The sequence below is a fragment of the Anas platyrhynchos genome, chromosome Z (assembly GCF_047663525.1).
Source record: "Anas platyrhynchos isolate ZD024472 breed Pekin duck chromosome Z, IASCAAS_PekinDuck_T2T, whole genome shotgun sequence".
NCBI lineage: Eukaryota > Metazoa > Chordata > Aves > Anseriformes > Anatidae > Anas > Anas platyrhynchos.
Window position 1 is genome coordinate 20,187,957 of NC_092621.1, and position 26,907 is coordinate 20,214,863.

Genomic DNA, 26,907 nt, shown 5'->3' on the forward strand with positions numbered 1-26,907 from the left:
AAATAGTAAAAGTATTAATAATTTAAATTACAACAAATCACAGGAAAATGTGTTTGAATGAAAAGAGATTTGACTGAAAACAGAGAAAGAAAGAGAGAGAAGGAAGGAAGGAAGGAAGGAAGGAAGGAAGGAAGGAAGGAAGGAAGGAAGGAAGGAAGGAAGGAAGGAAGGAAGGAAGGAAGGAAGGAAGGAAGGAAGGAAGGAAGGAAGGAAGGAAGGAAGGAAGGAAGGAAGGAAGGAAGGAAGGAAGGAAGGAAGGAAGGAATGTGCCCTGCAGATTTGGTTTGCTTTAGTCTTCATCATTGTAGCTATTATTTACAGAATTAAAAACAAAACAACAACAAAAACAAAAACACAACTACCACCACCACCAACAACAAACAAACAAAAAAACCTGAACCTTCTAAATAAAGTGAGATTTTTTTGAGTCACCATCAAGGAATATGAATGATCTTAGGTCATCAGTCAGGACATGTTTTATCAATTAATAGTGTTGCCTCGTAACCCTTATCTGTGCCCATACCTCATGTCACACTTCAGTCAAATGAAACTTTAGTAGCCCTAATCATAGTACAGGAATCCTGGCGTGATTGTTGGGAGAAGATAGATACTTGTTTGGACTTTTTGTGTTGAAAGTGTACCTCTTATTTTAGACACTATATTCCTCCACTATACCCCTTTTTGTTAGGATTTATCTTAAATTATTATATATATAAATAAAACTGATGAATTTATTTTTTAACCTGTATGATTTTATTTTAAAGAAGGAACTCACAATTCTGAAAAATAAATAAATATATATATATATATATTATATATTATATAATATATATATATATATATATGGTGAAAAAAATAGATTTGTTGCTAAACACTTTTCTGCTAAACATTATTGGAATGGATAACATTATTTTCAGTCTTTCCAAGGACTTGTTAATTCACAACATGTTCTAAAAATACTGTGTGCCTCTGAGATTCCAGTTTTTCTATTTTAGATAAGCATATGCTAAGTCTATTAGAAGATCTGAGAGGAAGAAATCATTTTTGTGATAAGTGCTTTTGCTCTAAGTTCAATTTAATTCTGCTGTGAGATTAAGATCATGCTAGGGTAAGTGAAGTGACTAAATTGAGTGTGTTTTAGTTACCAGAAATTTGTGATATAAAAGTATTAATTAATTATTGATTGACTCTATTTTTTTGTCCATATTATCTTGTCAAGTACATGTAATAATTTATTATGAAACATCCATACTGGAACCACTTGAACTTTTACTATATGGTATCTGCTGATGAGTCAATAGTTTGTGTGATCTTTCTGTAAATACTCGAGTTATTTTTTTCTCTCAATATATGTGCTTTGGGAAAGGTCTAACACTGGAAAAAAAGAAAAAAAAAAACACAATAACACACTATTATTCAGTTATCTTTCAGGACATGCTAGGAAGTTAATATAGATAAAACACAGAGACACATAGATATAACATCGCATTACAATAGTGGCCACCTGAAGTACTCAGAAATGAAGGCACAGAAAAGAAGTTTGATTTTCACAAATATGGATGGCATGTGATTTCTGATAAAGTTACTGGACAGTGCACATACTTGGCATAAAAGAAAATGTTGTACAAAACAAAGCAGTGTAATACAGGCATCTTAGCCAAAATTGTGTGCCATTTTCATCATTCTGAAGATTAAAAGGGAAAAGGGAGAATAAATAGTATGTTCCATCCATTTGTTGCCTCCACTCATAAGTAAAGGCCACTTTGAAACTAGAGGGCTTCATTTCAGTGCTTCTAAGACTGAATGAAATAATCAAATTGCTATTTGTGGTGGCAGATGTTTGGAAAGGGCTATTTCCCTACAAGATAGCTTCAGGTAGTTTTAATAAAATCAACAACTTGTGTTTGAACTATGTTCTGTGGGATGAAACATGAACCCCTGACTAATAAACAACTCCAGCAAATTATCTTCCTCTTAATTCTCAGAAGCAGCAGTGTTTGAGCATGCCTAAATGTGACGTGACCAGAATTTAGATTTTTTTTTTTTTTTTGTCTAGTGTATATGAAGGTATATTGGGAAAGAACTCCTTTCTTGGGCAAAATCCTCATTTTGCCTCTTCTTTGACTGTTAGCCTATCTTGTCTGTCACTATAGCATTTTGTCAGCTGATGGATGATGATTCAGTTATGCCTGCACAAGAAGAGAACATGTTCCACAACATAATCAAATCAGGGTGGAAATAATCCTCAACTTTTATCTAAGATCAAAGAACACTGGTTGAGTGTCTGATAATGCAGTTTCCAGTTAATATGCTGGTCAGTATTATATTCAATGAAAAGATAACTGGGGCTTCAATTCAGGTTCCAGCAGCAGGTTGCATGGAGAGAAAATATATATCCACCCAAAATGTAGTCTTTTGTGAAAGAGGCCTAGAGAGACACAGTTAAGGAACCTGAATGATGTTAGAAATGTTCTGTACTTAATCCCTGTTCTATCAAGGGATTTCTTGGATTTTGAAATTAATTTAGTCTAACATGAAATTGTAAAAGATTGAATTGATTGGATATCTTTTAAATTTAACTCTTCACTAAATAATGTGTGAATCTGAAATAATTGTAAAATTCAAGTATGCTTGCTTTTTTCATTCGTTCTCCTAAGCTTAGCTCAGTAAGGCGATTTTCCTCTTTGTTTATACTTGATGAGATATAAATATATACAGGAACAATTTGGAACAGATACATTCTCTTTTCATGCTTTGATGAGTTCAGTTGGAATTCTGGGATCATAGACAAGAATTCACAATGTCACAAATTTGCTTTCTATTACTTAGAGCAAGCTTATAAATAAATAAATAATCTTTGTATCATAATGGGAATAATAGAGTATATATATTTAAGTTATGATCATATTATATACATATATATTTATATTTTTATATTTGTATACATGAACAGAAACATGCACCTCTGTGAATATATTTAAAAGTTAGTAAACACGACTAGTAATTTAAAACCACTGTTATGTGATAGTTAGGAGACTGGGAAGAAATAGGGTAGAGCTGTAGTAAAATATAGTGGTTTCCAGAAAGTTACATCTTTGTTTTGCTGTTTTTGTTGTTGTTGTTGTTGTTGTTTTTTAATTAGAGAAGAAATAGTATGGTGTATAAATTAAAGCAGAGCTGTTCACAACAAACATTAACTGCTTCTATGTAGTCAGTGCTGCACTGCAGGCAGGATAGCCCTTTGAAAATTATTTACACTCAATTTGTTTTTAGGCTGCTCTCTGACTATGTATAATCCCAGTGTCTGTTTTTTCTGTAGCTAGTGCTTTAATCTAGCTCTGATTATAATTATACTTGTTAGAGATTTCACAGCTGGTCATTTTTCCGCTTCCATTAGACTGTAATTGCCTATTCCTGTATGATACATTAAGACAGAATAGCTCTGATTACCGGTAGAATACCTGTAGTTTGAAAATCACAGTTGAAGTGTAACACTAATTATGGTACATCATATGTGGTCTAAATCCTACTGTTAGGAATTATTTCTAACTTATGTTTTGTTTTACTGAAGTAAAAATTCAAAGCTTTTCAAATAACGTACAGCAATCACTTTGCTTGGCAATACATATCAGAGTTACAGAATGCTTCTGGAAAGAATGGTGCATTTGAATCAAGCTTTTTACCTTAACCTTACAAAGTCTTTTCATAATGCTTTTCTTTGGTACTTGATTTGACCTGTTGTGCTGACATTGCAGTTTGAGGACTGATAGAAAAGTCTATGTTATGGATCGTGATCAGCGTAAATGGGTTTTTATCTTTCTAACTAGTTAATTAATTTACTAATTATATGAGCTAGGATTTCTCACTTTGTAAACATACATACTATTATTTAAAAGAAAAACAAGCATGGATATAATGTAATTACTACAGATACAGAACAAAGAAATGTTTTTCATGAATTATTCTGCCTGAAAAAATCATGTGATTGGATCCTGTAACCCAATGGTTCACTTTTTGGTTAAAAAAATAAGCTAAAACAAAATAAAATAAAATCAGTACTGTAGAGTTAGAACCTCTGTGAGTTCCTCAGAAGACTTAGAAACCTATCTGCTTGGATTCTGAAATGATCTCCTGTATTTAGGTGATGTAGTAGATGACAATCTTCAAAATAATCGAGTAAATCCTCAGGTACAAAGGGATATGGTACCTTTTGTGTCTCTGGATATGTTACATTATTTAAGCATTCTAAATGTGAACTAGAAGATAGCCTGAGCCCTCAGAGTTATTTCCACCAACACCACAGCCCATTCCAGCCAATGTTTTTATGATTCTGCTTCTCCATGGAATTTTACAGCCTGTGACCTAGTACCGCTTCCTGATGGGACTTTATGGTATGGGCCAGTAATTCCTCTGTGGAGTTACATTTGATCAATTACATGCTGTAATGAAGTTTTTCATGGCATAAACTTGAGCACAAGTTCATTTTGTATTATTCAGCATTTTCCTTTGAAATAACATTGCACTGAAATTCCAAAGTGGCATTATTATCTCTTCAGCTAATTTAGCAAAAAAGACATTAGTGTTTTTAGTGAATAAAAATTTTACTTGACTTTTTTTTTTTCCCCCTCATGGGATTGTATTTATTACATGTGAGTAGTCAACAATCTTTTATTCATATGTAACAATTAAAAATGGTCTTACTCATAAATGGTAAAGCAGTTTCATGTTTGTTTGTTTGTTTTTTTTCTGAATTTATAAACACAAGGTATTAGTTTTACAAATTCTGTTAACCCTCATCTCTCTTTCTTTTCCTAAAAAGTCTAAAAAAAATCAGATTTCCTTTAAAGTACAAGAAATAATGTTTGCTCATTTAAAATTTGATCCTGGAATTTATTATCCTCATCCAGAAAAGCATCTGAAAGCCTGAATTCCTGTTGCATGTTACTTCTCTGCATGAGGACTTGAAATTTCCCAAACTGAATCTTCCTACCTATGCATTTAAGTTTGTTATATATTTATTGTGAAGAGCTGTTTGTAGGTTTTCTTGCCAAGTTTAATGTTCACTTGTAAAGCTTCAAATTCTGTTCCTTCAAGCGTCAAGATCTTGCTGCTGCTTTGATTGATTGATTCTTTTTGAAATATATACGTAGGAGTAGGTGATATCCTTCTTGTGATATCTGTTCTTTTCTTCACATTTCTCCATTTTTTGAAGAAACTTTTGAATAAATATATCTTTCTTTAACCTGTACTTGATACCATTGTTGTTTCCTCTTCTTTGATATAAAAGGTTGTCAGATTTTCTGATAAGGTTTTTCTGGAAGTATTTTTAGAGAAGTTGACACTACTAGTTTTGAGCCTTCTTATAAGACATTGGTCTTATAGGATCAGAAGAACGACTGTTGCATCAGAACAGAGTTCCAGGTAGTCCAGTAGTTTCTTTGTGATGGTTGACATTAGTAGATGTTTAGAAAAATGGCTACAGAATAGTTAAGTGTATTTATACACTGTAAATTCTACTTAAATGGTAGTTTGTATGTGAATTTGCACAATAAAGGCAGCCTAGATGCCTATGTTGTTTTTTGTTTTTTGTTTTTTGTTTTTTGTTTTTTTTTTCTCACAAAGGTCATAGTTTGCTGCAAAGGAAAGTTTACTGCAGCCTAGTTGGCAGATGACAAGCATCCTGAAGTTGTGTTGTTTTCAAGAGGTTATAAAAAAAATTACCTATATTTAAAGCAAAAGTTACTTATTTAAGCATTTAAAAATGCATTGCATCCAATAAACTCCCCTAAATATCACAGAATCACAGAATTTCTAGGTTGGAAGAGACCTCAAGATCATCGAGTCCAACCTCTGACCTAACACTAACAGTCCCCACTAAACCATATCCCTAAGCTCTACATCTAAACGTCTTTTAAAGACTTCCAGGGATGGTGACTCCACCACCTCCCTGGGCAGCCTGTTCCAGTGCCTAACAACCCTTTCAGTAAAGAAGTTCTTCCTAACATCTAACCTAAAACTCCCCTGGCGCAACTTAAGCCCATTCCCCCTCGTCCTGTCACCAGGCACGTGGGAGAACAGGCCAACCCCCGCCTCACTACAGCCTCCTTTAAGGTATCTGTAGAGAGCAGTAAGGTCGCCCCTGAGCCTCCTCTTCTCCAGGCTGAACAAGCCCGGCTCCTTCATCCGCTCCTCGTAGGACTTGTTCTCCAGGCCCCTCACCAGCTTCGTCACCCTTCTCTGGACCCGCTCAAGCACCTCGATGTCCTTCTTGTAGTGAGGGGCCCAAAACTGAACACAGTACTCGAGGTGTGGCCTCACCAGAGCCGAGTACAGAGACGATCACCTCCCTAGCCCTGCTGGCCACACTGTTTCTGATACAAGCCAGGATCCTGTTGGCCTTCTTGGCCACCTGAGCACACTGCTGGCTCATATTCAGCCGACTGTCCACCATCACTCCCAGGTCCTTCTCTGCCTGGCAGCTCTCCAACCACTCATCTCCCAGCCTGTAGCTCTGCTTGGGGTTATTGCGCCCCAGGTGCAGGACCCGGCACTTGGCCTTGTTGAACTTCATGCAGTTGACCTCAGCCCATCGGTGCAGCCTATCCAGATCCTCCTGCAGAGCTTTCCTACCCTCGAGCAGATCGACACATGCACCTAGCTTGGTGTCATCTGCAAACTTACTGAGGGTGCACTCAATGCCCTCGTCCAGATCATTGATGAAGATATTGAAGAGGACCGGCCCCAGCACCGAGCCCTGGGGAATGCCACTAGTGACTGGCCTCCAACCACGACTCTTTGGGCCCAGCTATCCAGCCAGTTTCTAACCCAACGAAGCGTGCGCCAGTCCAAGCCGAGAGCAGCCAGTTTCTTGAGGAGAATGCTGTGGGAGACTGTGTCAAAAGCCTTGCTGAAGTCAAGGTAGACCACATCCACAGCCTTTCCCTCGTCCACCCAGCGCGTCACTTTGTCATAGAAGGAGATCAGGTTCGTCAAGCAGGATCTGCCTTCCATAAACCCATGCTGACTGGGCCTGATCGCCTGCTTGCCCTGCAAGTGCCGCAAGATGGCTCTCAAGAGGATCTGCTCCGTGAGCTTCCCTGGTACTGAGGTCAAACTGACAGGCCTATAGTTCCCCCGGTCTGCCCTCCGGCCCTTCTTGTAGATGGGCGTCACATTTGCTAGCCGCCAGTCAACTGGGACCTCCCCCAATAGCCAAGACGAGTATATCTCTCTTATATATCTCTAGTAGCTTTACATATCTGTACTTTGGTAAAATCAGGATCCCTTTTGGAGACTTTTATCAGAGGTGTTTACATGTAGGGCCAAATCCAATTCCTTATTAACAAAAAATTACATTGCATTTTTTATGTGTGTGATGTTATAACACTTAGGGACAAAAAAAAAAAAAAAAAAAAAAAAAAAAAAAAAAAGCAGAAGAGAGTAGAGGAAAAAAAAAAAAAAAAAAAAGGGTCCAAACCCATAAAATAGCTTTGCATTGATAAAGGAAATAACATCACTGCATTTATTCTATTGACTCTTTTTATAGTGGGGATGTTCAGTGTTTAGCTTACAATGATACTCAATACCGATCTGTTAAAAGCTTCCTAATTATTTCAGAATTACTTTGGAGAAAAACGTAGGGGAAACAAATGTGACCATTTATGAGTAATAGAAAGAGATAATGTGTTTTGAATTCTCCTTCCAATACAAACAGCTGTTTGTACCATAATGGTGGTACTGACACCAGATTTAGTACCACCATCCACTGTAGTTACCAGAACTGAGAAATAACTGCAATATGTAAAAGATTAAATTTCTCATTCCTTAGAGCAAACAGGACATATTAATAGGTCAATAGGTCTGCTAATAATGCTTTCTGATGAGACTGTGTTCCTCTTAAAAATTTGAGCTTAAAATTACAGAGTTCATTAGAATTGCTAAATATGATTATACATATGCTAAACATAAAACTCTCAACCACTCTGAGCTAAAAAAAGAGAGGCCAAACTGTAAAGCAGTTTAGCTTAAATCTAGTTTAATTATGTCATTAAATGTCAGATCTCCCAATGAAGAGAATGCATGGATAATGTACTTGAAATAATGTGAGATTCATAGATTAATCACACCTGATATTTTTACCTTAGTTTTATACCTCTCTTTAATAATTTTCAGTCTTAAACTGGAACAACATAAAGATTTTGGTTGGCTGATATGTCTTAAACTATGTCAGCTGCTGAGATGCTGAGATGTTTTCAGGATAAATAAGTATTTCCTTTTTATAGTCACCTATGGTCTCTTGAATTATGTTTCTTTCATCAAATACCAAGACATTAGGACAGTGTTCTGTGTATAACCCTTTGATGTCAACAGCTTTGGTGCCGGGGTATTAATGGCTTAGTGACAAGCAAGAGAACACAGAGGCATTTAGCATAAAAAGTGTATTTTCAAAAACTAAAAACAAAAAACAACAACCAATCCAATAGAACAAACAAACAAAAAACAAACTGAACCAAACAACCAAACAACAACAACAACAACCACTCACAATAAAAAACCCACCACCCTACCAAGCCATGTGTACTAGATTATATTGTTTCTATTTGGTATCTTTAACCTTTTTTTTATTTTTTTTTTTCCCTTGGTGAAGAGATTTTAATAGTGCTTCTGGCTTATCTGAGAATTACATTTTGCTTTGATGAGACTTTTTTTTTTTTCTTGGAGACTTCAATACAATTTAAAGATTTCCAAAATGAATAGACAAGACCTGCCTAGGGATACATAGTAGTAGCAGCATATTGGTGACAGAGGTATCTTTCTGATAAGGAGGATGTGACCTTTTAATATTTCCACAAGTAAACTATGATAATTTAAAGCCACGCAAAATTTTTCCAGAGCCTGTAAAAGTTGATAACTAAAGATCAGCTTTGAAAAAACTAGAGAAGTCATTCAAATTCTAAAAGTTTTGGAGCCAAAGGAAGGGGAAGGAAAAAAGGAGGTGGGGAAGGGGAAGGGGAAAGGGAAGGGGAAAGAATAAAAAACTAAGTTGATGGCAAATTCAAATATCTAACACAGTCACATATTAAGGGAGTGTTTGGTAATGACAGACCATTGGAGGTCAAAGGAAATAAAAATGAGTGGACAAAAGGAGAGTTTGATTAAGACTGTCCTGCAAACATAGCTCTTTTTTAATCTAAGCCTTAAAATCTTAAAATATCTGCCTAACAATTGATATACCAAGAGCTACATGAATGTCTTCATGTGTCTTTGATGTCTGGCCCAGAAGACAAGTATTCTCTGTCAGTCACTGGTGCTCTTTTTAAGTCTCAGTATACTGCCACTGCTATAGAAAGAGATGATAGAGAAGTTACCTACAGAGTTCACTACATTATGAATCTTCCAGACAGCTCTAAAGCAACATTATTTTGGCAAGGCAGAAAGAAAACTGCTTAGTACAAGCCACATCATAGTTCAATATTTTTATTCTGCAATTTTTATAAAGCACTAAGTTTTGGCTTATACCTGTCTTCATGAAAGTTCTGAATGGGATTGAATTTAAGCCATTGCCGAACTCTTCCAGAAATACTGCACTTTTCGTTTCTTGCTTAAAATGAGTGGAATGAGACTTGTTCTGTGTTGCAGAATGCCTCTTTCCTTTTCTATGGGTATACGAGATTTAAAGAATTTTTATGTAAAAAACATGAGTAATTTTGCTGACCATTTCAATGTGTTTTGTGAACATACAGAAACACATTCCTTTACTCTTGGGAAAGTTTGAAAGGTTATTAATATTTAATGGCAAGTTTCCTACAATTTGTTCCAAATGAGGGAACAGATTTGAATACAAGGGTTTATCACAGGGAAAAGCAGAGGTGAAGAGAAAATTTCTGGCAAGCATGCTTGGTTTATGGCTTAAGAATGTCCTTTGTACCACTAATTCAAACTTTTATCTTTGAGAGTTATAAAACTCTGCTCCTAAAAAAAAAAAAACAAAACCTGCAGAACAAAAATGTGCTAAGCCTGGTGTTGTCATGAGGAAAGAATTATGTTCATAGCTCTCAATAGCTGAGAGGTACTGTTAACTAACCAGTAGACTAAGATTTGCATAATATTGTAAGACGATGACAGTATTATGTAAATTTGTGCAGTGCAATGAGCTACTAACATAGAGCTATTATCAAAATAGCTGGTTAAACTTTATCCATAGAGCCTACCTCATCCTGAATAATAAGGGCAAGTTAATTAAATATCAGTAAAGAATATTAATAGGGAGAGCTGTCTTTAAGATGCAGAATAGGACAGATGACAAGACAGTAAGGTGAAAGCTTATTTCTCCTATTTTACAAATAGATTCTAGAGAGAAGTAGTTAACACAAAAGATAAGTATATAATTGAAGTATAGAAATGGGAAGCGGCAGAAGGTACAGCAGAATTCCAATATACCTGGACATTGCTCTCCTCTGCTTGTGTGCTTGTGTGATAACAGCCAGCTAGGCTCCAGTTCCCTTACTGTATATTTTAGCCCAGTGTTTTTTGTTTGTTTGTTTTTTTGTTTTTTCTTCACTGCTAAATGAAAGGTACATGCCTTTCAAAAATGGTTTGGTGATCAGGCAAAATTGTAAAAGCTTTAACAGAGCTGTAAAACAAATAAATAAACAAACAACAACAAAGAAAAAAAAGAACAACATATTCATCATAAGGCAGGAACACACCTATTTTTAAATTATTTTTAAGCTTTTTGTGTTGAAGAGCCAGTTCTGAAACACTGTCAAGTTACAAATACCAAACAGAAGTTACTAAAGCAGAATGAGACAAGGACTATTTAGTTTCTCCTTCATCTATGCATGAAATAGCTCTGCTTCTTATTTTACTAATATGAATAAGTCTCACATCATTGGGACTGAGTTGCTGCAACCTTACTGCATTGTATGATGACCACTGAGCAGTTTCAGAGGAAGCAAGTACACTCCTGGAGGCTAAGAAGACTTACTGCTGAGTCTGAAGACTGTAGGTAGAGTGTCTCAGTGTCAGGCTTCTAAGATTACAGTTTCTTGAAATATTATTCTAGATACAACAATTTTTATGTGTTCCTGTCACTAAAAAGCAAGTTGTGTTGAGCCTTTCAAGCTTTGCTAGAAATCAGTGCCAGGTGTCAGCATTCCTAAATGATTTCGGTTTTAGTAAAAATTTATTCTTAATACAGTAATTCCAGTCCATATTAAAAGCCTCTACTTCATTATGCACAGGACTACATCTTTATACTACACACAAAGATTAAATAAACAAGCAAACAAACAAAAATTGTTCTTGTCACAGGACTCTGGGAGCAGGAGCTCTAAAAAACAAATATGACAACACTATCACATGATTTTCCAGCTGCCTGTCAAAGACAGATCCTTATCAAAGCTTTGCTGGTTTTCTTGTATGTCTTTTTTTTTTTTTTTTCAGCATGGCTCTCTGTTATCTTATTTTTTTTTTCTGAAAAATATGAGGAAATTTGTAGAGTCTGATTTACATGTAATTAAAATGACAATATAAATACAAAGCTGTTCCACTGATTTTTCATCAGAAAAAGGCTGGTTTCTGATATAATTTGCCTTTTAATTTTCCTCAGAAAACATGCCTTCATTATTACATGAAGTGTGAATTATAACATTTTGTAAATTCTTGAGTTCCGCCATACATATTTGGAGCTGAACTTTAAAGTTTATGATAGAAGAAAAATATATCCTGAAAGTTAAACCCAAGTAGTTCCAGAAAGAAAAAAATACTTCTTAAGCCCCAACATGAAACAAGTTTAAAATATGTGGTTAAAATCGAAAATGATTCTTAAATCAAATTAATCTGTTTTACTCTTGAAGAGAAGCCAGGGCCCACTGATCTGACAGATTTTTTATAAAGTGTGTTCAAAGATGGGGAAGAAGGACCAGAAGAAATGATCATCACTTCCCCTAGAACGTGACAGGCCGCAAAGTGAAAACAGGACAAGGAAAAAGCTGCAGTTCATGGCAGAGAAAGAGCGAGACATGCTGTGAAAATGTCAGAGGGGCTCAAAACTTGACTCCAGAACAAATAGTAGCTGAGGTCAAGCTACACTGAGCTAGAAAAGAGGCAGTAATGCCAGGGACTTCCTAAGCATTATGTTTTAGGAAGGAGTGGTAGCTGAACTGCAGAGAGTGAAAAGCTTTATGCAAGTCTTAAAAATAGAGAAGGAGAGACAAGAAAGAACAGGAAAGAAGAAAAATAGGAAATTTAAAAAGAAATAAACTTCTGCAACAGTCACCAGCTGCTTGGATGTTGTGAGAGAAAGCAAATTGGGCAGTAAAGTACTTTTACAACCCTGGCTTGGACAGTCTGGGAGCCAAACTATTCCTCTAGGATAATCTCTGACCCACCTTCTGCCTGCCAGGACAACCCTCCTAGACCCATTTTGTTGGCCCATTTGGAATAATGCCTCTCCTCTCAGCTCTGGCCCCACTTATTTCCAGCTGCCTCTGCCATGCTCCTGCATCCCTCCCATATGAATGAACTGCCAACTGTGATTTCGGTGTGAGTTATAGGGACTACAGCCCTAGCAGATGTGTACTGGCAGACTGAGTAGCTGGCTTTTTAAGTTACAAATGTTTGCTTTCAATACATATATATATATATATATATATATATATATAAATATACAAACACATGCACATACACATACAGTATACATATAGTATACATACATACACACAGTATACTTACAGTATACATATAAAAGAAAATAAGTCCAGGGAAAACTAAACCATTAGAAGTCTGGAAAGAGATGCAGACAGGAGATGGATACATAATCAAAGGCTGAATTGGCAGTACATTGTGCTGTCTTCTGTGCATACCTTAGCTAAAGAAACTGCTTTGAACTGTTTTCCATTCCTCGTTGTAAATGTTTGTAGGTGTGTGTTTCTGCATGCCTAACACTTCCTCTCGGAAGATCTGTTGAGAAATGATGCCCCCAAGATAGCCTGCTCCTCTTCCTCCAGCATCTTTCCTCTCTTTCATTGCCCTTCATGCCCTTCTCAGTTGTGTTGGCTATAGACCCACATTTGCTCTGTCTGGGTATTTTCATTCACTTATTGCATCAAGTTTTTTTATTTATCAATAGAAGAAATTAGAGAAACATACAATCTCTTTGATGGAGCTTGTAAATATACCTTTAGGAAGCAATGGCAGGAAAGAAACATGAAATTCATAAAGGAGCTGCAGTTCTTGGTTGCTGTGCCAATTTTTTGTTAGTTCACAGAAAATATTGACCTGTACAATGAGAATTCACCCAATTCATATTTCTAATTTTATCTTTCTGTTTGCCACTCTACAAATGTTGTGGATGTGCAGCAGAGGTATAGACACTGTCCAAGAAATCCTCTTCCACTGCTGCTAGTTTTCTGGCACAAGCTTCATTGTGATTTGAGTAAAACTTAAAGTGTGGTGAGATGGATCTAAAATGATATTTGTATGTTTAGCATACAAGACAGAAATGCAGAGGCATAGAGTCACTCAGGTATGCTACAAAATCAGTGTTTTGCAGACTGAATTCTGTAATGACAGACTCATTAAAAGTTCTTGCTGCCAAGTGCTGTTTGCTTTCACCTTCAAAACTGTGTGCATTACTGATGATTAACTCCACCAGGGAGAGAGGGAGTGCACACACTCAGCAAATGAATTCAGAAAGGGCCAGATTTAAATACATTGCTCACAATCATTGGTATAATCAAAGTATATGTGCTAGCATGGCCGAGTCTGGATGAAGTCAGCCTTAGTAGGTCTTGACGGTGGGATTTACCTCTGCCAAGTTAGCTCAGCTAACTAAGCACTGCAAGCCTAAATGGTTATTATTTTCAAGATCGTTATCAGAACTATGGCTTTTTTTGTTTTCTGTTTTGAGACTTTCTTGACCCCATCAATGCTTAACTTCATGTGCAGTACTGGTTATTTTAGTGCCAGCTATATCACTGTTACTAAGTGTTTCTAGTTACTCAGATGGCTATTGTATAACTCTCCATTCTTCTGGGAGCAGTTCTGTGAGCAACTGGTGAATTCCCTATACACTAAAGCTTTCTATGGCATGGCACTAGAATCTGTAGGAAATTTCCCAGTTATTCAAGGGTAGTTTCAGGGCAGAAGCACATGATATAAGCCTTGTTCATGTGGTTACTGTAAAAATAACTGATGTATTTGTTATATTGTCAGCTTAACAGTTTTAAGTTTAACTCAAGTGAACAGCCAAGGTAATCTGGAACTATGTAGCTACAGAAGGGATTCTATAGGTACATTGGTCAGGAAAGAAAGGCCAAGGAGAGTGTTCCCCCTCTAATAAATGGGAAGGGAGAACTGGAACAGACATGGGGAAGAGGGCACATATCAGGATCTGGAGCATAAAAAAAATTGTAAATACTCTATTTCAATTTTAAGTGGAAATAATAATAATGAAAGAGTAACATAAACACAACAAAATCACTACCAACAAAAAGTTCAACCCATACCAGAAACATCAGAGTACGTAAAGCCAAACTGTGCAAGTATTTCAAACATGCAGGGCCACGTTTTGTTTGTTAGCACGCTGTAAAGTGCTATTTCCATTAAGCTTCATCTTTCTGTGATTTAATGTTTAAGATCTGATGTCTTTTTAAAAAAAACCACTAAGATTGTGTCACTAAACAGACCTTTGGTTTGTCACCTAACCAGAAGCTAATGGAATTGCAGGAACTTTATTAAAAACAATTTATGAATACATTTTTTTATTTTAATTATTATTTGAAAATTCCTTGCAGCTGTTGAGACCCCTTTTATTTTGTTTTAAGATTTGTAAAATAATTCTTTTTGTCGCCCATGCATAAAACTTTTCATAAATCATTGTCATTCCCTCACTGTCATTCATTCCCTTCTGCTTGTCTACTCTACTTCCTTAATGAACCTTATCAGACCTGTCCTTATCAGATATTATTTACATGAATGAACAGGCACCCAAGATGATTTATGTCTTATTTTCTGCTCATCGAAGATGGAAATGAACTGCATTGGTTAAAATGTCATTTAGTAATAGGTCAAATTTTATTCTTCCTCAGGCTTATTTTATTTAGTTTGCTTAGAAATAAATAAAAGTGCAAAATGCAGACTTTTTATATTTCAGAATATAAATGCAAAAAGATGGTCATCAGATAAATTCCATGGTCTTGGGAAAAACAAACAAACAAACAAACAAACAAATAAAAAATAAATAAGGTAAAATAGCAATCAGTACCCAGATATGAAGTGGAAAAGGCTTTCTTCAACTACATACCAGTATCTCAGTGAGTTACAGATATAAACACAATGAAATATGAAAAATATTTTCTGCTCAGTTCTTCCATACGAATGAAAGCTCACAGAGGGAAAAGCCATTAATATCATTGTATTATTTGTTTCAAATACATTAAATCATTGTAATCAAATATAATATTTAACTATTTGATGTTTCCAGTGTGCTGTATTTTCAGACATGATATTTTTGTACCTTAGCAGTACTATAAAAGGAGCCTTCTTTAGGGTGTTTGAGAATATATTCTAGTCAGAATACAAGCATGCTTATGAATGTATGAAACACAAAACTTTTGATAAAATTTATTGCTAATATTCATTTCATTTCTTACACAATCATAAACGTTCCAGCACGTGATTTGTACATTCAGCCAGAAACAATTTTATTCAATTCTTTATAGCAGGTGAATTGTTAATATTGCCAACAGGAGCGTTCAATATGTGAACCTAATAATCTCTACCCTGTTCATGGTCATCTTTCTATGCTGTATGCTGAAATACCATATAAGAAAACCTTTTTCTTTATAAAAGCATTAGCTACAGGTACCTGTGTTAAGAACAACCCCAAATACCTAGTTCCTTCCTTAATGAAGTTTAACCAAATGCTTAGGTCCAGCATTTCCTCTCCCAAAGTCAGTCCATGCTAATGTTCTCATCTGCAGATTGGTTTCCCTCTGTGCAAAATTATTTAAGAAATTTTCATCTTGATTTGTCTTCCTTTACACTCATTTTTACTCTCTGTAATCAAGAACAACTACGTCTATACAAAATCTCCTAAGACTCTATAGAAAGTGGTATGTGTCTTGGGATAAGCAGCCTCACCGGCTTATGGCTCAGCTGCTGGAGCTGTTCACCCTTACATGCGGACAGGCTTCAGTGGATATCCCCACAGCAAAATAAAATTTGCTTCAATAATGGTGGATTTCAGCTTGTCATACAGTCATATTTCCAACCACACATGCCTCTGACTGACAAACAAGCAGATAGACACTGCCAAAAGTTGTTTGTAAATCATATCTGTTCTGTACAGTAAAGCCGTGTGCTTGCTACAGGCTGTGTTTTCCTTCTGTCTCTCCCAGCTCTTTTCCCTAGTATCAAATCAAATAAATGAAGCTGGCAAAACATGTGAGAGTAAAACTTACTCCATTAAAAAAATACAAAGACAAGGTTTTAGGTAATGAGAAGTGATAATTCTTCTGCTAATAATGATTTTACTTGACATTTCAATGGTACTTTTCTTTTATTTACAGAGTATAACCTACTGAGAAAGAAACGATCTCCAAGTATTAGAATACACACAGGCTTAGTGCAAGAGTCTTAACACCTTAGTAATACCATCAGAAAAATTGCGAACAGTTATGTTAATGCAGCTATCCTGCCTTCAGACCACAGGTGAAAAAGGCTTGGCCAGCTCAGAGTATAAACAGAAAAAGTTTAGGGTCATCTGGCCTTTTGCAGACAGAATGGCAGCACGTCTCATGAGACCTATTAGGGTTTAACTTCCATAAAACTTTCAGTCTTGGAGCACTGAAGGCAGTAGCAACAGTAATCCAGAATGAACTGAATCCATATACTCTAAGTAAAACTTTGTTTGGTCTCCATAAATTAAAGGAAAAAAAAAAAAAAAAAAAAAGAATATTTCTTTTTCTGTAAGTAGTTTCTGATGTATGTAGAATCTACTTTTTTCCTTTACTAATTTAAGGATGAATGAAATGTAAGGTTGCCTTTTCAATCTTTTTTTTCTTCTTCATACTATTATTTTTTATTCTACTATTTCCTTTCTTCTTTTTATTTTCTTTCTTCTATTTTCTTTCTGCTATTTTCTTTCTACTATTCGTCTTCATACTATTTTTTTCTTCTCCATACTAAATACTACTAAAACAGAAACCATTTCAGAAAACAATCCAAATAAAACATTGTCTACCACAGATTAACTTTCTCTCTCAGAAGGAAGACAATTTAAATAAATTTGTTCTTATTATATGTTAAACTAGTTCTTATCTACTCAAAAAATCTGAAATAATGAATTTATGATTCAAAGTCCATTAAAACTAAAGATGTTCAGTTGATTTATTAGAGTTACAGGATTAAACTGAAATGCTATGTATGCTTCATCTAAAGCTCTTAATGTTTATGGTTAAAAATGATAAATAAGCATTTTGCAACAGGATACTTTTAATTTAGTTATTGATGGTGTCTCATAATCTTAGTACAGATAGGTGGCTATGCTACATGTTGCATCTAAATGTAGTAGTAACAGTTAGTCCCTGTCTTAATGGTCCCTAATGGAAATAAGAAAAGCAAGGAGTAGGAAAATGGAAAACTTAAATTCACGGCTTTACAGATAGGAAGACGAGATACAGAGAATGAGAGAGAAAACTGGTTTGTGGCAAGGGACTGCTATCAGACTTTATTTATTTATTTATTTATTTATTTGGTCAGCTATCATCCTTATTTTAAAAGAACAGTATGTCAATGTTTATTTTGTCAGCACAAATCCATACTTGTGCTAAAGTTGGCATGAGCACCAATGGCTTAAAACCACAAGAATGGAGCAAGTAGACGTTGCCTTTTTAGCCAGGCATCCCAGACATCAGAAATCATACTGATCTTATGGTGAAGGTCTTAATGATGCTGTCTTGTCACAGCTTTTTTCCAGAGCATGAGACTTAACCTCTCACCTCTGTGAAAATGGGAATGTCCAAGGCAGAAGCAGAAGACAAGGTTCTCACCCAAAATTCAGGTTTTTGAAAATTCAGTTGTCAGGTACTATACTTCTGGTACAGTACCTGACACAGTGCCATACCTTTCTTCTTCTCACCTCATTGCAAAATGGATATTCTCCTCCTATTTTGATCTGAAGCAGAATTCTTTTTCCTGTTATCCTCAATTTTCTCCATGTTGGTTAGTTTTATGAGGGGGATTGCAGAATTGTACAATGACATCGTTGTAGTTTTCTTTTTTTTTTTTTTTTTTAATAATGCATATTTCAATTTGTCTGCAGTATGTAAAAAGTTTCTCTATTACTGTTTTAGGACACAGCAGGTCAGGAGAGATACAGAACAATTACCACAGCTTACTACCGGGGTGCAATGGGCTTCATTTTAATGTATGACATCACGAATGAAGAGTCTTTCAATGCTGTGCAGGATTGGTAAGTAAAACTTGGATCTCATATTAGATATCAAAGAGAATGTTTGGTATCACTTACCTGTTGTGATAGTTTGAATTATTTTGGAATAGTTATTTCCAGATATGTCCAAGCATTCCAATACCCAAAGGTAGGATTTTTGTTCTTGTGGAAAGACAGTGAATGCTTTAAAATGTGGTCCTTCTGATTCTTAGCAACCATTGTGTTTTCTGTGATGTCAGTTGATGTATTTATACCACTAAAAACAGCAACATGCTAACAGAGAATAATTCATAAGATACCAGAAAATGTTTCCATAGTTCACAGAAAGAAATGGGATTCTGTGTGGGGGTTGTCATTTGATTTATTTTTTTTAATGTTGTTTTTAAACTTAGCTGGTTGGACATTACATTTTCATTCATATGGCTTAAGTGTAAAAATGATGAGAAAAGTTCATCAGAGTTAATAGAGTCTAAAATGGATGGTACCTGTATTACCATATATTTTGTGAATTTGTCTCAGCATGTCATTTTAATTAGGTATGGATCAACCAGGATCCAAACAATTTAAGGCTTTTTTAAAGTAAAGCTGACCAAAAAGGAAAACTAGAGCTACTCTCAGCTGTCTCCTCTTATCCTTTAAGAGTTATTTTCAGATCTGAGGGCCTCCTAGCAGTGCTCTGGGTGATATGAATTGCATTTGTCACATGTGTTCTGTGTGCTTTCTTGCGCATTGTTACCATGGGAAAATCATGTTTGAGAGAGTATTTCATTCAGAGTTTGCATGATTGTTCAGTATATTTCTTTGTCACTTTTTGTTCTTTTAATATGTGCTTTATTGTATAAGAGTATAAAATATTACAATTAAAAATATTACAATATTACAATAAAAATTACAATATTACAAAATATTACAATATATACAATTTTCAGGACATGCAAGGTCAAAAACACATTTTACATTTGAATTAAAAGGTAATGATGTTATGATGCCTGTTTCTAATGGGAATTGTTGCCTAGCCACAGACTCTCTGATAAAAAACGTTCTTTCTTTCACACTTTTCTACTTATTATTGTGGGAGAAAGTACTACTGAGCCCATGGAGCAGCATCTCTCTCTACACCTGTATATTTTCTTCATCTGGGTATGATGAATCTGGCCATTCAGCACTCGGAAAATAAGAACTGAGAACCTTAGCTTGACAAGAACCTTCGCTGTACAAGAAATAAAATCTTGTGTTGCCTAACATGTCTAGTCTGAACACTATGGAGGTAGTCATTCATCCAATGGAAATGGACAACTCCAGACTGTCCTACCTTCTCATTGCTGTCCATACAACTCTATGCTGAATTGCTTTTATGAAGCAATTTCTATTTACTAGAGAATCGATAAACTTATATGACTAGTATAGACCATATGACTAGCTTTTGGATATACGAATTTATCTGAGAGGAGACTCTGCATGACACTCAAAGTGGAAGACAGGTTTGTTCACTGTAACTTGTTATGCATAGGGGATATTCTACCCCTTTTGTACAAGCTGAAGGTATCATGCTGAGGGCTTGATGTTATACATTTGCAAGTACTGCTCTGCTCAACAGCATGAAACAGATTCTTCTACCTAATAGTCAGCAGCTGTAATTTGTAGGTGCTGCTGTGGAAGTTTAGCAAAACCAAGGAACAAAGGAACCCACCCTCAACCTCTGATCCTGCATGTGTGCCAGCCAGCACCACTGCTTCCTGGGCCTGCCAGCTGAAGCTTTTTCTTGGTTTGGTTCTGCTATCCTTTGTCAATGGGCCAATTCCATTCAAGCACTGGGTTATCTGTGTGATAATGGCTGTTGGTGACCAGCTGTAATCTGCAAATCTCATTGCCTCCTCTCTAGGCAAACCATATGGTATGCCATGTATTATCTAGCTTCCTCTGATACAAAGGTTTCCTTATAGCAACTGTAAATATGAGTACTTGTTATTAATTTCCCCACCTGTTTGTTTTCCAGCCTCCTAAATCTATTGTCATTGCCACTCCTTCTTTCCCAGTGAAAAATAACTAGGCTTCATACAAATTAAAGCAAAACTCACTGTAAAATGAAACAAGAAAATATTTAAAAGTTATGGAGCTTTTAGGTTTGTGAAATATGATTTTCCATAATTTTTAACTAGAAGCTTTATGAACAGTTGGCAGCTGCTGTAGAAATTTGGTGGACAGGGGATTGCATGATTATATGCCTAGAGCTACTGAGGAGTCATCTGCATGATGAAAAGGATGACAGACAGGCAGAGTGCCTCACTTGTCAGGATGAGACATAGATTTGCTTTTATTTTCATTTCTAATTTCATGATCCCAGTTGCTGCCCTACTGTTCTTCCTCTCTGTTTTATTCCTCCCATCTCACAGTCGATAATTGATTGTATTAACCCATACTCCAGTTTTGATAACAATCAGAGAACTACAGCTTGCTTCTGAATGAAAGAGAAGTTAAAGAAAACTCACAGTTACCAATGCTGCAGGGGACAAAACGTGACTGTGCACATTTGTCTGCATTTGTGAAAGATACAAGGACAGAGAATGAGTGGGAGCTTTAAAACCTCTCTGGGGCTTAAAAGGCTTTTTCCCTGTGATAAACGTGCCTCTGATGGCAGTGGTACCATTTTATATATGTGCACAATGGGCCAAATCCAAGCTCAAAATCCATCAGCTTTAGGTCTTCATCTAGAAATGACATTACATTTAGGACAACGAATTTCCAGGTGCCTCTTAGATCTGAATAAAGGAGTTCATGATTCCTTAAAATCAGTTTGTTCAAGCTTTTGTACTCATGTTGAAAAAAAAAATAAATGTGTTCAATCTGAAATATGGCTGACATCTCTGTTTTGTAACAACAGATGGGTTGTCATATTTCCAAATATCCCATGCTTAGGTCAGCATCAATTTGTTTAGCTGTGAGAAAGAATATATCTAATCAGATCATTGACACTTTACATAGAAAAAAAAATCAATGTTTGTATTTTTATTGAAACCTATTAATGCCAATATATGCAACAGTTATCAGGCAAATATTTTTCTACCAGTGTGTGAGACTGAGAAAGTGTTTTGTCTTAGAGCTTGGCTGAAAGACTTGAGAGTCCAATAATTTTCCTAACCATACTGCAGATACTTCAGGAAACATTTGTATCTCACCTTCACTAAGTAAAATGAAAAACCTTAAAGATTACAGATGACAGATAAACAAAAGTTGTAACCTAAGTAGATTTTTTGGCATGAGAAAAGAGTATTTCTCCAAGAAAATTCATGCAACACCCCACTAGCTATGCCCCAATTTAATGATTACAACCCTTTTCCATGTCTCTATTGAGAGATCCCTAATCAGATTTAATCCATTTCAGTGACTAATTTATTTCTTTATATTGATTTTAGAGAGTATTGCTTGTCTTCTAGCTAGCTCTCCTGAAGAAGAACCAGTCACCTACTTTTGTCTCTGCAGTGCATTTACTGGTATTGTTCTCTAAACTAACATTATTTTAATCATACATTTTCAATTTTTAGAGAGAACTAGAATGAAATGAAAAAAATAAAGAGGCAAAATACTTTCTTGCACTTGATTTCCAAAGCAACTTGTATTTGAATTGTGCAGCTAACGGGATTTTTTGTTATTTAATTTTTCTTTGTGAAATATTTGGAGTGGCTCATACATCAACACTCAGTCCCTGTGTAACCTTTTTCCATGATGGAGAAGAGATGGAACGTATTATTTACAGTATTGAAATTCAAAAAACAAATAAACAAAAAAATAATAATTATAGGTCTAGACAAAATGAGGAAAGACAGTTTGCCTTCATGAGATAGGAAGGATCATTATTAAAAATACTTGTTTGACTAAGGCAGGGGAAGTTAGTTTGTTTCATGGAGCTTCTATCACTTGTAGCAGGTTAGGTGAACAACCTGTGTTCATGACCAGCGTGAACAAGCCAGTACTGCTGCCTAGGAAGCCGTGCCAACTCTCTGCATGTGTTCCCTCCAAAGAAAACGACAGCAGCAGTAGTCACAGCACTGAACAGTACTCTCTGCATGTAGATACAGATTTTCAGAAGTTCCCAAGGACTGACATTTTCTGATTTTATTCAGTGAGAGAAGGTGCATGCTGAAAATCTGGCTGCTAGCAGAAACAGCAAAGTAAACATGCTTTGACTCAGTAGACATCCTATGGGGCTCTGCCCAGATTTTGAAGCTGCCTTTTGCAGGAGGCCTTTCCTCCAGAAGTGCAGCTAATACTGCAAGTGCAAGGTGTGTACTCGGATGTGCTTTCTTGCATTGCAAAATCTGTGAAATGATTCACAGACTCTGGGAGCAGATTTTTTTTCCTGTAAATAGGAACCACTTGGACAGCATCATTTTTCTGCTCAGCTGAGGCCTAAAGAGCCCACATAAGTAACAGACAAGAACCAAAACATGCCATTTAGCTGAATTCTTTAGATAACATCCACATATTTCAAGGAACTAGTCTAATGAAATCTGATATTCTTTAATAAACTTACTTTTTAAATCTGAATAGGAAATAAGTAAATGTTAAGAGTGTCTCCATGCCACTTCAATGCATATTTGTTTTAGGAGTTCAGTTATAATGTCACAGTGCTTGCATTCATTCTTCTTTTATTCTGTCACCTGTAGCATTTACATTTTTAGCCTTTTTCATTATTACATTTGGCTAGGGGCTTTTATGACACCTTTCCTCTTAGTGGTTCTCTCCACAGAAGTTGATAGCCTTATTACAGTGGCTCCTTATGACAGAAAGGAGAAGGTGAAGGCATTGTGCTATTTTTGCAAATGCTTTCAAATCAGTATGTTGAGTTCCATAGAAGTGCCAGGAAAATAAGTGTTCCTGAGTTGAACTTAAAACTGTTGTTATATGTGCAATCTTTCTACCCTTTTACTGAGTGATTTGGGTTTGGAGATTTATTTATAACCAGAATATTTCTAGTTTAGAAACAGCAAGAATGTAAGCCATGATATAAAACCTGAAGTTCTAGGTTGAAATCCAGCTGGATGCTGTGAAACTTTGCACAATCCAAAGGCTAGACAGGGACACTGCATGCAATGGTGTACACTCACTTTAAGTCAGTACTCTGAACCTGAAAAAGTTGTCCCAGCTCAAAGAGTTTGGCAATATCTATCATGGTATGGTGACTGCTGAAAGGATGCTGTGGAGGGCTTCTTTGTGCAGGCAACCAAAATTTGAGAATACTGCATTTCTGGAATGTCAGATCCCAAAATGTCTCCTCAGGAGACACACAAAGCTGAAGGAACTTAAGGGCTTTGGACAGATAATTTTTAATGTCCCATTTGGAAAGGAGTGCTATTACATGTCTTAAGAAGTTCAGAGAGTCTTCCATTGAAGATGCTTCTCATCTCTCTTTTTCTCTTGCTTTTTTTCTCCTGTGTGATTAAACAGCTCTACATCTTCTGTTAGTTCAAGCTCATCACCTTCAGGAAGGAATCAGCTGTCAGGAGGTATATATTCTGTCTATTATATGAAGGAGACAGAGGCTTAGCACACAGCAGACAATTTCTGATTTAGTAATTTTGTTATACTGTGCTTACATGTGTATTTTGATATGAAATTGTTGCAGAATTTAGTGCTAATCAATATGCCTGGAACAATGTGAAAATTTAGTGAATTTCAAATTAGAGCCAACAGAATAAATTCTAATCATGTGTCACTCATCTGTACCCATAATACATCAGAGATAGTTATTGGGAATTGGTTCTGGGGAAAGACAATAGAAATGAAACAGTAGTCATCAAGTAAAACCAGAGCAGATCTGTGCAATGTTAGGAGCTAAGCCATTACCAGAAACTGTGGTGTTGTTTGTTTGTTTGTTTGGTTTTTTCCCCTCTCTCTCTCTTTTTTTTTTTTTCCTGTAGTACACATGGCTTGAATTAAAATCTTCAAAGTAAAATTTGAAGTAGTTTGAAAGCACAGCCTTAAAGAGTGATTATGCTTCTATACAAGATAATATTCAGAGTTAAGGCTTTAACTCTTTCACTTCACCATGGCATTAGGCAGCTGAATTTACTGGAATGCCAATAATAATCGTCATTCTGGACAGTGCCATGAAAAAAAAAATAAATAAATAAAATAAAATACAGTTTCTTCAAAATATTAGCTTTTTGTTTCTTTTTAGCACCCTGAGTAAACTGCAAGTTAGCAGGTATAGCTACAGTGTGCTAGAAATTGTTTATTTCAGTGTTCTGTTACATGTTTCTCTTCTAATAAGGGACATGATGGCATTTTTTGAATTGTCATTCAGAGAAAAAAAAAAAATTGGAAAATACATTAGCATGTTAATGGGTGAATATGAAAATTCCTCAAAGCAAATTAGCCCATTAAGTTAATGTCAGCACTGCTACATGCACTTCTAAAGGGCATATGTTCTAAAAGGTTCAGTGTTTTTGCTGCCACCTCTCAACTTTCAGTCTAGTATTCATGCTCAACACATGCTTGATCTACAGACAGGCTATTTTTCTTTTACCTCTCAATATTGAACTTAGTTCTATCATTTAGAAAAAAAATCCATTATTTGCTGTATATCAGGGAACAAATCTGGAAAGCGCTTCTGGGCAAATGTAACCTCTATCCCTCTTTGACAAAACATGACCTGATGTGCAGCACAATTTGTGCAGTCCTGCTGCAAAGAGCGCTGAGAAAAGCCGTGTGTGCCATTCCCCATGCGTGTCCTTGGTATCTCTGTCCCATGGGGTTCTGTCTAGACCCAAGCTACATCGTGTCCACCAGCAATCCACACACAAACTGAGAGACTGACATGCAGCCAACAGCAACCTCCAGACAGCAGTGCAGGTTAGAGACAGCTGAAGAAGTATTCTGATGGAGGAATCTGATATTACATATATTAGCTTAGGGATGGACAAAGCCATTTAAGCAAATTCTCTAGTTATTTGATGTAGAGTTTTCAGCCAAGGAGATGCATGAAGTTGTGCATTGGTGGATAGTTTCATGTCACTCTCCTATTTAAAACAAATGAAATGCTATTATTGCATAAATGTATTGTGTGAAAAGAACAGGATGAAATTTAAGAATGAATCACAGTTTGGTGTATATTTTCATTTGTCTTCCCTCTGAACAAAAAGGGGACTCGTATTCTTTACCGACTTAAATATAAAAAACAAAGAAATGAAATTTCCACTTTTGCCTTTTAATATTCACTCTTGGAAATGGACATCTGCAATGGTTTTACCCAGGTGGGCAGCTGAGTTCCACCATGGCCTCTCTCACTCCCACTACTCAAAGGGGAAAGGGAAGAAAATATGGTACAAAGGGCTCAAGCATTGAGATAAGGACGGGGAGATCACTCAACAATTATCATAATGGGTAAAACAGGCTCAGAGTATGGAGATAGTAAGATTTATTGCTTATTAACAAGCTAGAGAAGTGGGAAACGAATGAAAGAAACCAGAAATGCCTTCCCTCCATCCACCTTCTTCCACCTTCTCCCCCTGAGCAGCGCAGGGGAATGGAGAATGGGGACTGCGGTCAGTCACTGATGCTTCATCTCCTCCGCTCCTTCTTGGTCCCTCTCTGCCCCTGCTCCCTGTGTGTTCCCTCCCATGGATGCCGTCCTTCCCGAAGCGAGCCTGCGGGGGCTGCCCACAGGCAGCAGCTCTTAAAGATCCGCTCCCACAGGGCTCTGTCCCACAGGGTCCATCCATCCCCCAGGAGCAAACTGCTCCAGCACGGGTCCCCCACGGGTGGGGGCAGCTCCCCCCAGACCCCCTGCTCCTGTGTGGGCTCCTCTCCATGGGCTGCAGCTCTGGCCTGGGGCCTGCTCCTGCGGGGGCTCTCCATGGGCCGCAGCCTCCTCCAGGCCACATCCACCTGCTCCACCGGGGGCTCCTCCACCCATGGGGGGGCTGCAGCGTGGAGATCTGCTCCATGGGGGACCCATGGGCTGCAGGGGGACAGCCTGCTCCACCAGGGGCCTCTCCCTGCACAGCCCGCAGGGGAACTGCTGCTGCCTGCCTGCAGCACCTCCTGCCTTCCTCCTGCAATGACCTGGTGGCTGCAGGGCTGCTTCTCACTCCTCTCTCTCTCCCAGCTGCTGTTCCCCAGCAGTATTTTCTTTCCCCCTTCCTTAAATCTGCTGTCACATAGGTGCAAACAGAGATGCTTATTGGCCCAGCTCTGGCCAGTGGCTGGGCCCTTATCCAACATAGGGCAGCTTCTGGATTCTCCTTGCAGAAGCTACTTCAGTGGCCCCCCTGCTACCAAAACCTTGCCACGCAAACCCACTACAACTTTGTTACACAGAACATTAAACTACAATTCTTTGGTCTTCATAAACTTTACACTCACTTTATTTTACTTTTCACTTATTTCAGTAAGAGGAATTAAGTCCAATGACAAATTAGATGTGCTTCTAAAACAAGAATAGCAAATCA

At 36.8% G+C, this 26,907-nt stretch overlaps 1 protein-coding gene across 1 annotated transcript in view; it reads left to right on the forward strand.

The window, feature by feature from the left end:
* Positions 1-26,907, forward strand: part of RAB3C (RAB3C, member RAS oncogene family) — a 141,245-nt gene that overhangs the window by 46,956 nt on the left and 67,382 nt on the right. Inside the window, exon 3 of the mRNA XM_027446521.3 lies at positions 18,360-18,478. Coding sequence (XP_027302322.1) covers positions 18,360-18,478 — 119 coding nt within the window. The remainder of the gene's footprint in view (positions 1-18,359; positions 18,479-26,907) is intronic.